This window comes from Aquila chrysaetos, chromosome 1 (assembly GCF_900496995.4).
Source record: "Aquila chrysaetos chrysaetos chromosome 1, bAquChr1.4, whole genome shotgun sequence".
Taxonomy (NCBI): domain Eukaryota; kingdom Metazoa; phylum Chordata; class Aves; order Accipitriformes; family Accipitridae; genus Aquila; species Aquila chrysaetos.
Window position 1 is genome coordinate 4006899 of NC_044004.1, and position 14953 is coordinate 4021851.

The window sequence follows — 14953 nt, forward strand, 5'->3', positions numbered from 1 at the left end:
GCAAGTTCTGTATCTATCAATAGAATAACATGATACTGTATCTGTTAAAATGTATATATTTGTCCTTGCTTTTTAATACATGTTAAACCAAACAGTCACACCCTATACTTGACGTTATTTTAATACTCCAGTGATTTATTGTTTCTGTGTGTGTGCACACATCCATTTGTCTCTAAAGTTGCTTACCAGTGATGTTGATCCGTGTTACATCTTGAACTGCTGTGCCTTTGTGTCATCCCTTTACTCTCCGATTTCAAAACCGCATTGAGTCTTGAACGAGTATGATAATAATTTGGTTTATAAAGGAATTGATCTGGCTGAGAACTAGAAGAGGTGGTTAAAATTATTTTTGGTACATGAGGTATTTCTATATTTGTGATAGTCCCGAGGTACTGAATATGTACAATTTTTTATTATGAGAAGGATTTGAACAGAAAAATTCCAGGCAGAGTAGCTCAATCTTTAATAAATTTTTGAACAGTGCAAGCCTACCATGTAGGAGATGACTACGTTTTATGAGAAAAAAAGTCTCTGATGACACTGGTCACAGTCCTCCAGGCTGTAAAATGAAGTTCATACTTAATAAATGGACTATCATAACATATTTCTTGAAGATATTAATAATCCTTTGAGAATATTTTTCAGGGCTAGTAAATGCAATCTTCCTTAAATGGAGTGAAAGATCCAAAAGGTGTGTAATGAAAAAAAAAACCCCAAAAAATAGAAACTGAAAAGATAAAATACTTGGGTACAACAATAGCAAAAGATGCTTTTTTTTGTAATAAAATTAAGAGCAGTCAAAATGTGAGATAAGGTTAGCGGACAGAAGATATGCTGTATCATTAAGTGACTACCTTTAAAATTTTACTGCTTTTTGGACAAATAACTGTACTAGATGTTCCGCCTGAGAGTGGATTTTGCAGAATATTTACGGAATCTCAATTTATTTGTAGATATGTTCTTTAGAGAAGTGATTTATGATGTTGGAGATGAAAGGACAAGATGTGAGCTTCAAAATAAGAATTGAAACGCGTTTGTTTCAGTATTGAAATCCTAAGAAACAATTGCAAAAATATTACTGCACATCACGCATAGCAATTTGAAACTACACTTGTTGAGCTTTAGCGTCTAGGGAAGCACAGCCAAATGGCTATTTCTGTATAGTAGCAGTTATATACGGAATTTAAATAGGAATGCCTGTGTTACTGTACACTGGAGAAAGTGTGTTGCAAATTCAGATAACCTCATATATGACTTTGAATGAAATGCAGGGGTTTTTTTTCCCTTGTGCAGCTGAAGTGACCTTTAAACTGGAATGGTGTCGAGTCGATCATTTCATGTGTGAAGGCAGTAGGGCTGCATCCCAATGCTTCGAAAGCTTCTATTCAGTAGTGAGATCCTTTGGCACTTTTTACGCTCCTTGCATCTCCCCTGAGTGGGGAAAAATCACAGACTGGTCATCCTTCGCATATTAAGAAAATAATGAGCAAGAGCGCAATGTTGTATTTTACAGTATACCTAAAAATTTTACCTGTTTGCAGAGAAATATGTTTGTGGATGCTGAACTGACCTTTCAAGAGAGGAATAAGCAGAGTAAATTTTCAGGGTCCTGATGATGCTAAGGGCTGAACAAGCTTTTTCGTCCATGTTATTGCAGCTCTTTCCTGCCCACCTCAACCCCTTCTGTGTGCTACTTTTGGTCTTTTTTCCCCCAGAATTTTCCATGCAGAATGGGAGTAGTTTAGCAGCAAGAAGCTCAAACCAAGTTTAAATTGAGGATAGATTCAGACTAGATATAAGGAAGAAAAGTTTTACAATGAGGGTGGTGAGGCACTGGCACAGGTTGCCCAGAGAGGTGGTCGATGCCCCATCCCTGGAAACATTCCAGGTCAGGCTGGACGGGGCTCTGAGCAACCTGATCGAGTTGAAGATGTTCCTGCTCGTTGCAGGGGGGTTGGACTAGGTGACCTTTAAAGGTCCCTTCCAACCCAAACTATTCTGTGATTCTATGATCCTAAAATGTTTTAATCACCAGCTTCAGAAGTTCATTCTACTTTTAATCTTAGTAGTTGGCTTTACGATATTATGGTTAATGTTTTCTCCGTGCTTGTGTGTGTATGGGAATGTATATATATTATTGTGGAAATGTCAGCTCCAGAGTACAAGGGATAGCACTTGAAATGACAGGATTTTGGTATCAAATGCATAGCAGGATTGTGACCTCTGTAAAGGGAAGCAGCCTTGCTTACTAGCAGTTAGGATCTTGTTACCTCTGTTCACCTTTAGCAGTGAGAATGGTGCTGCTGGTCTGGATTTTCTGTATAAGAGCACCATCTAGTGGGCTTCTTGATTATTTTTTTTTTTTCTCCCCGAAATGCTCCTCTGTAGTAAATTAGTATTGTAAAAAGATCTAGCAATCAAAAAATACTATTTGTAAGTTTAACCATACCACATTGCTAGCACTTCTTTTGATGGTAGAAAAAATAGTATGGCAATGCACCAGGTGCTTTGCGTGTTTTCCTATCAAATACATTCAATATGTTTGTACTGGGACAGTAACCAGTTTATTTGCAAAGGAGTTTTTGTAGCGAGCCCTCATCCAAACAAGTTTGTTAGAGATAGTAAAAATACACAAATGAAACACACTTTAGAAAAACCTAATCACCATTTATATAGAGAAATATGTTTTCCGTAATACTACAATTATTCCCTTATTATTCAATGTATTACAGGTTGTTTATTTCATTGTTAGTAATAAGTATGAATATCTGAACTGTTAAATTCAAAATATTTCAAAATTTTGTCAGGTTACATATAATAGCTCAAAAATTGCACTTAGTGAAATTTCCTGATTAGACTACGCTTGGTACTATTTTGAGTATGTTTATGTAGTACCTCTGAGATGCTTATATAACTCACATATGTGAGAAGTGAACATCACCGATATTTCGGGGAAACAATATCTCCATTTATGTTTGGAGAACAGAGTCGGGAGAGGACTGCTGGGGGCTGCGGAGGTGGGGGCTGTTGCTACTCCATCTGCTCTTGGCTGTGCACTTCTACCTGAGTGTGATATTCATCAAACTACTATGAATTTAGTTATCCCACTGTCCTAGAAGGAAAAATACTCACTTATTTCTCTAAATTAGTTCTCTGTTCTTTTAACACATCAGACCGGCTCATCGAAAGCTGCAGTGTGGCGTGGTATTGTCACGCTGTTCTTATTTCTTCAAATTATAGCTGTATGGTGTGTCTGTGAAACACAGCATAATGACAGGTAGAAACATTTGATTTATCGCTAACCAGGAACTGAATAGCCTTGTTAGCACTTTGGGGGACACTGACATACATACATAAACCAAACCTGCGAGCACACTGCATTTGTTTTCACGGTAGTGCAGGCACTTCTGACAAAGAAATACATTAAACACTCTTATTTATACAGACTTGTCTCCCAAGTTGTTCTGAAAAACTGGGTCCCTCAGTATATTACGTGCTTCTTTTTACACAAAGGCAATTTTTCATACTGTCTTGTGGTTGTGACATTGTTTATCTAAGGTATCTATCAATTTGATTTTTTAATGGCATTTGTCACTGTGGTTTTGGTTCCTTCTGACATATTGTTCACTTTGCAGCGGCATTTGCCTTAAACATCGTATTTTCATTGTGCTAAAGTGTAAAAAAAGAAATAGAAGAAAGAAAGTATGATTTGTCCAGAGTCACACAACAGAATCATAGAATCATAGAATACCAGCTTGGAAAGGACCTCAAGGATCACCTGGTCCAACCTTTTAATACCAGATTAATACAAGAGTCAATAAAGGAACCACAAAGCCCTACATTCCAATTAAGTGTCTCTTCTGCTGCACTGTGCTGCTTACCATGGTACCTAATACATCACTTGAGTTTACTGGGATTGTCTTAGATGGAAATATTTGTAAAACTGTGTTATACAGAAGTTTCTTACTTGAAAGATACTTCTGTTTTATCTAGGATAATTCCTCCAGCTGCAGAGCTCCAGCCAGACAGTGGTATAATTGCAGCAGCTGCTTTATCACTTTTATGCTACTACATTGTCTTGTAAGACTACTTTTCAAACTTTACATTTGTGTTTTTTTTTTTTCCTTATAGCATCATATTAGATTCACAACTGTATTATTATGCCCTCAAAGATGCCTTTCCTGTCTTTGAGAATATGAGTCTGAAAAATCAATTCGACTTTCTTTCCTTCCATAGCCCTATAGAAGAGCATGAGTTGTTTGTTGTTTTTTTTTTTTTTTAGTTTTGGTTTGTGTTGTGTGTGCGTGTTGTTTGTTTTTCAAATTCATTCTTTTAAGATGTTTCTTAAATAAGAAGGTTGTTTCCCATTAGAACAGAACAAGCTGATATTGGACTTTTTTTATATGATTTGATAGTTTCTTTTAAAATTCAATTTTACTCAATTACAAGAGGAAATAAGTTTTGTTTAATTGGGTTTTTTATGTGTTTTAAAGAACAGAGCACAGTAAATTGTATAAAGGGCCCAACATTGGCCATCGTTATTCTCATCATCCTTTTACACAATAGAAAAATTAAGGAAGTACAAGGAAATATTGAATTCCTTCTTGTTCTTTCAGTCAGAGGTTGTATGGAAGGTAATTGAGTGGGGAATTCTAGAAAGAATCTGTATGAAGGTAAGAATCTGACCTTCCCTGTTACACACATACACACGAACTGTACAAACAGGAAAACTCTGCTGACCAGTTTGTTGGTGGTTTTTGGTTTTTTTTTTCCTCCAAAAATGTTTTGTCACAATTTTTATTGCAAGTGATAGCAGAGCTATTATTTTAAAAGCTCTTTGTTACCAGCTCTAAGGTGCTGTGGTCTCATTAATGCTATTTAGTATTTTGAAAAAGTGATGCTTTCCATGTGCTCTTTTTCAAGCTTTGCTGAGCACTGTCAAAGTTTATGACTGCATCCATTGACTTAGAAATGAATTTGAATACATTTTATGTTGGCTGATTTTCAGCTTTTTCAGAACTGGAACTTCCTCCCTCCCTCCAGCCCCCCAAATCTTTAACGTTACTTAGGTGTTTAAAAAGTGAACAAAGCTGTGGTTCTGAAGAAGCTGCTGAAATTTCCTTAAGACTTTCTACTTGCAGAAACCAGTAGATGAGCAGATTTTTCATCGACAATAAGGCAATGCACATAATAAGTTTTTGCCAGAGCACAGGCCTGATTTGGAAAATGCAGACAGTGATACAGTAATCACATTTCTTTTGGAGTTGTAAAATTGTTTTAAATTCTTAATTTAATTTAATGGTTTGGTTTTGTTTTACTTTATATTTCTAACAAAAACTGGTTTTTTGGTATTGTTGATAATCTAATCCAGATAAATTTCACCAAGTTTCAGTGATTACGTGCTCTCTGATATTACAATACATTGATTTAGGGTATGTGGTTATTTTCAATATTTTTAGTTGAAGTGTGAATAACTTGTCTGATACTTGAAATTTCAGAAGTGATGCCCTATAGTTTTTTAGTGTTCGTGATAGTTTATTCCTGTTTGAGCAAGATAAAGATGGCGTATAGTACTAATTAGTATGAAGAGGTCTATTTTCTGAAAGTTTTTATTCTTTACGAAAACATTGCAACTACTCTATAAACACACCTTTATATAATTTAAAAAAGTGCAGAGTACAAGAGAAAATAGTTAACTATAATATGCTTAAAGAAGATATTATCACAAGTTTAGCAGTTTTCAAATAAGTCTCCAATTATATTTAAATTAATTTTCTTGGACTTGGTTTCAGCAACTGAAGCCCAAAATGATGTATGTTCATAGCAAAGAAACTGTTTAGACTAATCTGTCTGCAGTTGGAAAGAGGCTTGAAACACTTAATTATAAGGCCTGAATTATGGTGTCAGTCCCTGATTTATGGCTTTAATGTTAGTTAATTAATTAGAAATGTAAAATGTTCCAATTCATTTACATTCATCATTCATTAACTGGCTGTCAAGAAGTGAGGGGAACTTGAGACTTTTGAAGGAATTTATTTAGCCAGATTTCCTGGCAACTATTTTTTTCTTCCTTCCAAGAAGACATTATTTCCTTGTTAACATAATGTTAAGATATGTGTAAGAACTTTGTACATGTCAATAACATAGTCTGAAGTTGCATTTAGATACCAAGCTTTCTTTGAAAAGGAGTAAAACCTTTCAGAAGCAAAAAATAGTGTCTCTTTGGGAACTGTTGAGAGCTGTCATGTAGCAGGTTCTCATCCCTGTTCTCTTTTTCCCAACGCTCAAAAACCTGTTGTCCTATTTGAGAAATGTTTAGAGTTTAAAATAAACATCTAAAATATCATTTATTTATAACCAGCCTTCGGAAATTAACTACATCATTATTTATTATACTTTAAACAAAGTGTAGTTGTTCTCTTTCCTTAGAACCTCTAAGTTTTTCTTTTCCAACAGTGTTTCTTGTTATAAAAGTGAATTAAGAGAGGCCCAAAAATTTAGTTCTGACCATTTTGTGTGATGTTAGGGTTAAGAAAGCAGTGGGGCAAAAAAAGCATTTGAAGATTCTGATGGACAGCAAGTTCAACCTGAGTCAGCAGTGCACCCTTACAGCCGTGCAGGTCAGCCACCTACGAGGCTGAATTAGTAAGAGTGTAGGCAGTAGGTCGAGTGATTTTTTGCCCCTATATTTAGCACGTATGGAACTGCATCAGGCCTTCCCAATCCGGTTTGGGGCTTCCCAGTGCAAGGAAGACTGACAAAGAAATCCAGCAGAGACCGCAAAATGATGAGGAGGCTGTAGGACATGACAAATTGAGAGGGGCTGGCAAGGCTGGGAATTTTTTGGACTGCGGAATAAGAGGCTTTGAGGAGGGATCTTGTTCGTGTCTTCAGCTGCGTGGTAGGATGGTGTACAGAAAATAGAGCTAGAGTCTACTTTGAGGTTCATGGTATTGGGATGAGAGGCAACAGGCACAAGCTGATTGAAGGAAAATTCTGTTTGGATATTGGGGAGAAAAAAAAACCCACACCATGAATGTGATCAAACTCTGAAAGAGGGGGCAGAAAGATTTGGAAAACCTCCAAGGATGAAGATTTCATCTTGACTGGTAGAAGCCTTGAGCAACCTGGCCTGATGTTGAAGCTGGCTCTGCTTTAATGAGGAGAAGTGAGACATTTATGGAAGGACTGGTTAGGTCGCTGTAACCGAAACATGAAAATTGCGATAGTGCTGTATGGATGTTGCTTTGATTTGAGTTTATGGATTGAGAAAGAGGTTTGCTACAAGTAGAACGTATGTTGGCTATTGGAAATCCTCTACTCTCTAGTAAAGTGTACGTCCTGTCTTTATGACCATTTTTATGGTCATTTAAAAAAAAAACCAAAAAAAACAACAAAAAACAGATGACCTTGAGAACTCTCTATTCCAACCTAAGTTATTCTGTGATTCTGGATGTTTATTAAGAGAATATCCCAAACAAATATTTAACTGAATTCTTAAGCCTAAGAATTCATTATGAACAAAAAGTTTTGTGGGATATGGATGAAAAATTGCTGAGTGCAACTCAGTAGCTTTTGTCCTTCATGACCTGAGGTGTGGCGGTCATAAAGATCTCTTCTTCTTTAGAAAAAAATCCACTAATATGTTCCTTTTCTGTGTTTTACAGTGAGGAAAGCTGGCTTAAATTAGTTATACACCTCCAATGATACACACTTTATTATTTCAAGTGTAAATGGTATTTGCATGTAACCTGAACAGAACTTCCTAAATTTATTCATGGAGTATGAGATAACTGCTTATGAAAAAAATGAGTTGGGTTTCAGTGATCAGAGAGATTGGAGATATTTGATCTGCAGATTGTTCATCCTCAAGGTTCGAAAAGGATGGAAATGTTCCAGGAATACATTCTTGGTAGGTCCTTGGGTCTCATAGAAGACTGAGTGCAGGGTCTTCAAAAACCTCTAAGAAGACAGGTGTGATTCATGACTCGCTGAGAGGTGTAAGATCTACTGTTTGAAATTTGCTCTGTGGGTAGAGAACCTTACACCTATGGCTGTAAGGAGAAGTCCTGAGACATTTATGGAAGGACTGGTTATGTTGCTATAACCGAAACATGGAAATTGCGATAGTGCTGTATGGATGTTGCTTTGATTGAGTTTATGGATTGAGAAAGAGGTTTGCTACAAGTAGAACGTATGTTGGCTATTGGAAATCCTCTACTCTCTAGTAAAGCGTACTTGCTGTCTTTGTTCAGGACTATTTTTATGGTCATTTAAAAAAACCACCATGACCATTAACATTATCATTTTATGGTCATTTATTTAAAAAACCACAACCACGTTTGAGTAAGGAAACACTGAAAATAATCTGAAACATGCAGCTAATTATTTTTATACCTTTTTACTAATGACATGATTTGCTAAGATAGTTCATATGACGCAATTTCAGTCTTGCTACTACTGAATTAAATATGCTGTTGTGAAGATAGAATATATAGTTGATTTCTGAAAATCCCAGTGCTTATGAACATAAGTGTGGCAGTGGACTCTATACATTAAGTATTATCATTTGACTGAAAAGCACAGCTACATAAATATGCATAGGCCTAACTCTTAGAGAAGTCATTTCTAATTTAGATGCTTGTAAACTTGCTCCACTTACTGCTGTGAAACACAGACCCTAGAAGATACGTGTGAGACATTATTTCACATTCTGGGTAATGCTGCATTTATTTCTGCTAAGTCAGCCTTTCCTATAGCTGGAACAATATACTGTCTAGTAAAAATTCTTCTATTTTTCCTTTTTATTAAATAGTGAATCTTCAAAAATTTCCTGACATCCTTGTGTTTGTTACTATTTAACTGCTACACTGTCAGTTATGTTCTAGATTTTTCAGGGCTTGATCCTCTCTCTCTGTATTGTAACGAGAGTTATGTTTTTTGTGTGTGGAGTTAATTGGAAGTTTCATTGAGAAATAAGCAGATCTTTTGCAAAAGCCTCGTCCCACTGAATTAAACAAAATGTATTCACTGGGAATCAGAATTTAGCCTAGAATAAGTTCATTTGAGCATGTGCTGATTCATAATAAGCTGATACAGTTTGCAATGTTAGAGGCAGATATTTCTTATATGTTATCTCCCTAAATCCCCATGTACATTTTAATACATTGTGGTGTATTTTTTCAAATTAACTCTATGATTTGGCTTGCATTTGTTGATTGCTCTTGCATATTAAAGGAAATAGACTAATCATAAAGTTATCAAAATGTTGTGAAAATTAAAATGGTTCATTAACAAAAATGCGATGTGCTTTAAAATAGATGTGATTATTAGAAAACAGAATGCTTTTAACTTTTTCAGATCTGCCTCTTACATTCCTATTTCTAAACATTTCATGATTTATTTTCTTTTAAAACTCAAGAAGTGCAGGGCTTACAAAGCATTTTTAGACAATATGCAATTGTGAAACTCCTTTGCATGATTGCAGCAAAAGGTTACTGAATTACACGGTGTTGCAAACGTGCCTGTAAGTGGGAGCAGGCGATTATTGCTTTCGTATTTGTTACCTTGAACTACAAAAGGAGAAAAGCAAGTCAGAATATACTCTAGCAGTGACTCAAAACTCATAATATTACATGAGGTTCTACGCTAATGGGGGCTGAATCTATGTGGTTTAGCCCTGTTTGGTATTTGGTAATACGTTTGATATCTAAAGTACACAAATGTTTAGCAATGATCATAATTTAAAACACAAAATGTCTTTAATAGAAAACAGTCCTTGAAAATCAAATGTTTTTCTAGTGGAGTAAAGACATTTTGCTAACCAGTAGGCTATTTGACAAATTAAAGTTGTCTTTAGATTGTTTTCCTGTAGTGCTCTCTTTTTAGTTCCTGATTTAAAAACAGAAAAAAGCTTGCAAAAGCCTTTAGAAAAAGGCTTTTAAAAGATGTGCTACAGAATGGGAATCGGAAATATTTCACATTTTTGTCTGATTATCTAATAATGGTTTTCTTGCAGTGTTAATGACAATTCCCTCTCTTTTTTTTATTTAATATTGAAGTAATCTAGTAGCATTTCAGCAGTTTAGTCTGCTAATACAAAGAATCAAAATGAAGGAATTAGTTAACAGTATATCCCATTTTCTCTTAAGTCATAAATAACTTGTACTATTAAAACAATGGTTTGAATGTTTACACCTTTCATATGAATTTACTGAATATCCAAGAGATTTTCAAAAGATTCAGAAAAGAATAATATTAGTTTACTCCAAGATGGAATATGTACATATAATACATAGAGACACACAGACATATTGCATACATAGTACAGTAGTTTGTGTTGATTCGTTTTTTACTATGTGCTTCCCAAACACTTATTTGAACCAGTTGTGCTGCTCTTGACAGTAGTCTTTTATAACTGTGATGTGAATTATTTTTAGATATAATTATTTATTTTATATATATATTGGGATTTCAGAGCTACCAGATATTTCTGTAACATTGATTTTTCAGGAATTTGGTAGATAATTTATTGATATGAAAGACTAAGAACCCCGTGAAGCCGCTGAAATGAGAGCCGTTTAAGAAAACCTGAAGCCCCACGCACGCTCCTAATTTTCCCACTCGCCTTTTGTTTTTTAGAACAAAATTATTTTAGACCCCATGACTTTCAGCGAGGCCCGCTTCAGACCGTCTCTTGAAGAAAGGCTGGAGAGCATCATCAGCGGAGCAGCGCTGATGGCAGACTCTTCGTGCACGCGAGACGACCGCCGGGAACGGATCGTAGCCGAGTGCAATGCCGTGCGGCAGGCCCTGCAGGACCTGCTCAGCGAGTATATGAATAACGTAAGTTACACGCTCTTATTACTGGCTTCTTTTTCAGTAGATGAGGAAACCTTTCTGAGGTTAATGTTATGATTTTCATATTTAACAAAAACAATAATGTGTCTTTATACCGGGAGTAGAGGTAATGCTATTTGAATTATTTAACATTTTAATGGTAATGCTATTTGAATTATTGAACTTTTTAATAGATTGCAAACGTTTGACAGAAGTTTGGGACAATCAGAAGCTCACGGGAATGTTTCTTACCCGCAAAGGAACTGTGCTTCCCATAGCTTTAGCATTAAAGTTTCTTCTTATGTAATAAATAACCAACAAGTATTCCCTTTGAGGTAAAATACTTTTTAATGGAAACTAACATCAAGCAATGTAAGTGGCAAATAGCCTAAGAATTATTTTCTTAATGAAAGTGAATACAGTTGATTTTCAACATGATTTCTACTGTGGGATGGTGGTCATTGTGTTTGTTTATTAGGATGTTACCTGTAGATACTCATGTGAGGTTGTCTGTTTGCTGTGTGGGTTAAACCACTGAAGGTCTTCTCTTGCTGTTGGAGCTACTAAATATTCAGTTGCCATAAATGTAGTGAGTTTAACACTACTGCTGTTCACACAAAGAAACATATCTGCAGTATCTTAAATACAGCTATCTGTGTATGGTTTCTAGAGGTGTTAAATTATTCAACATGGTGTTAACCTGTAGTGGATAAGCTTTGGTCTGCGTAACTTATCCCAGAAAATTCTCTCTGCCTAACATTGTATATTAAAACTCATAAGTACTATCGCTGTGTCCTTTGGAGGATGTGTGAAAAAGTCCTAAGCAACATCAACAACCTTTTTTTAAAATGGAAATGTTTGCAAACAGGTATCAAACTGAGAATCCTATACTTTGCTGTTTCTTGTCTGTTGTTTCTTCCAGAGTATCAGGCGGCACGTTTTGTTCCTATTTTGCTAGAATCATCAAAATAATGTTGAAGAGACTGTTCAAGGGTGAAACTTTAACATTATTCTGTTCATTGGTACTGTTATAGTTAGTTGGTAGAGTGGTACAATGCAGTATCAATAGTGCAAACTTCAGTCCTTTAGTCACTTTATTGTACAGTTCAAAATTAACTATGACATTTTTTAAGGTATTCTCCCATATAATAGAGTCATCTCAAGAAATAGCTGTTTCTGATGATGCAAAATTTAAAAGCATATATTAATTGCTTTTTAGTTTTTATGAAGTGATAGTTGAAAGGTTCTTGTACTGTGAATGAAAGCAAAGTCTGTGCTGTTGTGTTATAAAGAGAGCATTAAATAATAGATGACGAGGCTCTGGTGGCAGAGGACTTGCTGGATTGCTTCCTACAGAATCTTCCTTTGTACAACTGTTACAGTTAGGTGTAATCTTTAAAGGTCTCTCAAAAAAACTTTGAGAAATGATGGGTTGTGGCTTCTTGGTTTGTTGTGGTACCTCTTTTTAAGTACACAGGTTTTTGGTAACGATGCAATTTGCCCTTGGACCAGAAACGTTCCTATTTTATTTCTGACCACATTTACAGAGGAAGGAGAGTTTTCAATGACTGTAGGCATTTATGACCACACTGAAAGTGGCTAATATAGTTTCATTGTTTTTACTTAAACACATAATGGTGTGAGCATCTGTTTTTATGGTTACCACGGTGTTTTTTGAATTTGTCTTCCTCCTTTTTTCTTTTTTCTTTTCCGTTCTAATTAGTCTGAGCTGCACGATTCCTTTTTTTTTTTTATTATTATTATTTTCCTGGTTTATATTGGAATGTAATCAATTTAAGCTATTTTTTACAGCTATTGAGTAAACATTGTAAGAACTGAATGTATACTTAAGTTACATAAAGTGAAGTACTTCTAATTTAAACACATCTGGGATGGTAGAATTTGAGAACGATATTGCATTAAATGTTGTCTTCCAAGCTGATCTTGGCAGATAAAAGGGATGGGATTCAGTTTACAGATTAAGTCACCTAAATTTACGTTTCTGTATGTGAGTACAGACAGGTAAACTAGGGGCCTCAGTTTGGTTGTTTAAAGATAGATGCCTAGTGGCATTTTAAAGTATGAGTTTAAATAGTCCGGTGCTCATTTGAACAGAGGCTCCTCAATCTGCCACTCAGAAGCATTTGGATCTACCACGGGTCTTGTGTCATAGCTGCCAGCCTAACTTCCATGTCACGTGTGCTCCAGGGAAGAACAAATGGCCAGACTCGTACCTTTGTCAAATCGTTTGAGCCTCAGTTGCTTAAGCTCCTGCTATAATTGGTGGAGATCAGATCAATACTGGAGATCAGATCAATACTGCCAAGGGAACCTGAAGAGCCATTCAGATGACTAAGAGTTACAATTTAATATGAAATAAATTAAATAACTCTAGACTCTTCTGACTACATTAACTAAAACCCCATTAACTGGAGTAGAAGATTAGATCCCTAGCTTGTAGGCAGCTCATGTTTAGGTATCTATCTAGAGACTGAATTTCACCCATTTGTCTGCCCTGGCAGAATTTGCTTTAGTATTTAACCATTTCCTTGAAACCTGGGGATGGACTTTCTTGGGTTCGCAGTAATGCTAAGCATGTTGATTATGACAAAAGATTTCACCTGGAAAGTTTTTTAAAAGCTCAGATGAGTTTCAAAAGGGTAAAACTGAAAGGCATACACCAAACATGACACAGTTAGAAGTCTGATCAAGACTTGGCTGGACTGGCAGAGCACGTTGGCTTTGAGATGATTTGGTGAAGATGGATATCTTTAACATCTTCTGCCTATATAGCCTTAAACCACTGGATTCCTGCTCTTGCTTTAAAGCTTGTGAAATTAATTGGACATTAATGCTTTGGGTTTTTTGCTGTTTGATGATGTCTAGAATACGACAGATCATTTTTTGCCCGATGATTGTTGATCAAATGTGCGTACTGCTTTTGGTGCTTGCCATGAGATATAAAGAACATAGAACAAATTAAATATTTTGTGGTCATATTTGAAGGATACAGACAATGAAGTGCAGGGTATTGGCAATGTGCTGTACAGACAATGTTAGTTCAGTCCTTCTCCAGCTTAAAATTGTTTCTTTTGAGTTATCTGCTTCTATGATTTGGTGTTTCTTTTTGTATACAAGAACATTTCTATTTTTTGGTTGTTAAGTAGATTCTATATTCCCTTTTATCTGTTGGATATTTACACTGCAAAGTCCCATATAAATTGGTTGTGGTTTATGTTCGGTCTTATATTCAATTTTCGTAGAAGCTAAGTAAAATATTGAGGCAAAAGAACATACTCAGAATGGTGATGTTGTTCTTGAAGCTTCACTGATCTTTTGCTGTTGCCCCTGTGGATGGTATTGCAGGCATGAATTGGAAACCGGAAGGTTTACAGGGAGCTGTATGAAATACAAGGCTGGCTCTGTGATGCTGCATACCTTCTAGCATTTCAAATGATGAATGCTGAAGGCAATGCAAGGAGAAAAAAGGGTTTTCCCAGGTTTTGTGTGCAAGAAAAGGAAATGGCTTCCAACTGAACAATGTGGGAACTTCTGCCTTTTAAGTAGTACAAGAAAACCTCCTCCACCTGCAGAACCCCCTGCTGTGCCCACCTCTAGTTTAGAAAGTTCCCTGTAGAGACGCATTGGTCTTATCTTCTGTGCTTCTGCAGGGCTTTTTAAGTACTTCCATCATATCGACAGGTATATTCCCTGCACCTGTGAGCTGTTTTATCCCTAGGTGCTTTACCAGAGTTTAGTGGATCAATATGCTCTGCTACATGGGGAGGGAAAATTTAACACAAGTGACAATGTTGTTTTCCCCATTTGTCCACCTGGTTTTTATGGATCCATCACAGGCTAACAAGTAGCTAACAATGTTCTGCAGTTAGTTATATGCCAGGGGTAAAACCTCTCTGTGTATTATCCCGAGTTTTACCAAATTAAGTTAAAGCTGTTTTGCACATCAGAAGACTAGATGGACAGATGTCACAGGTCGTCTTGTCGTTTGGTGAGGAGGACACAAGACTGGTGAAACAAAACTTCAAGAGGTGAGGTGTAGGGATATGAGTTTAAAAAATTGCAGCTACTCACTTTTAAACTGTTGGCAACCAAA

At 36.0% G+C, this 14953-nt stretch overlaps 1 protein-coding gene across 2 annotated transcripts in view; it reads left to right on the top strand.

Annotated features, from left to right (window-relative positions):
• Nucleotides 1-14953, top strand: part of CTNNA2 (catenin alpha 2) — a 460705-nt gene that overhangs the window by 81695 nt on the left and 364057 nt on the right. For both annotated transcript variants that reach the window (XM_030042992.2, XM_030043077.2), the window contains exon 6: nucleotides 10642-10845. In XM_030042992.2, the coding sequence (XP_029898852.1) occupies nucleotides 10642-10845 (204 nt within the window). The remainder of the gene's footprint in view (nucleotides 1-10641; nucleotides 10846-14953) is intronic.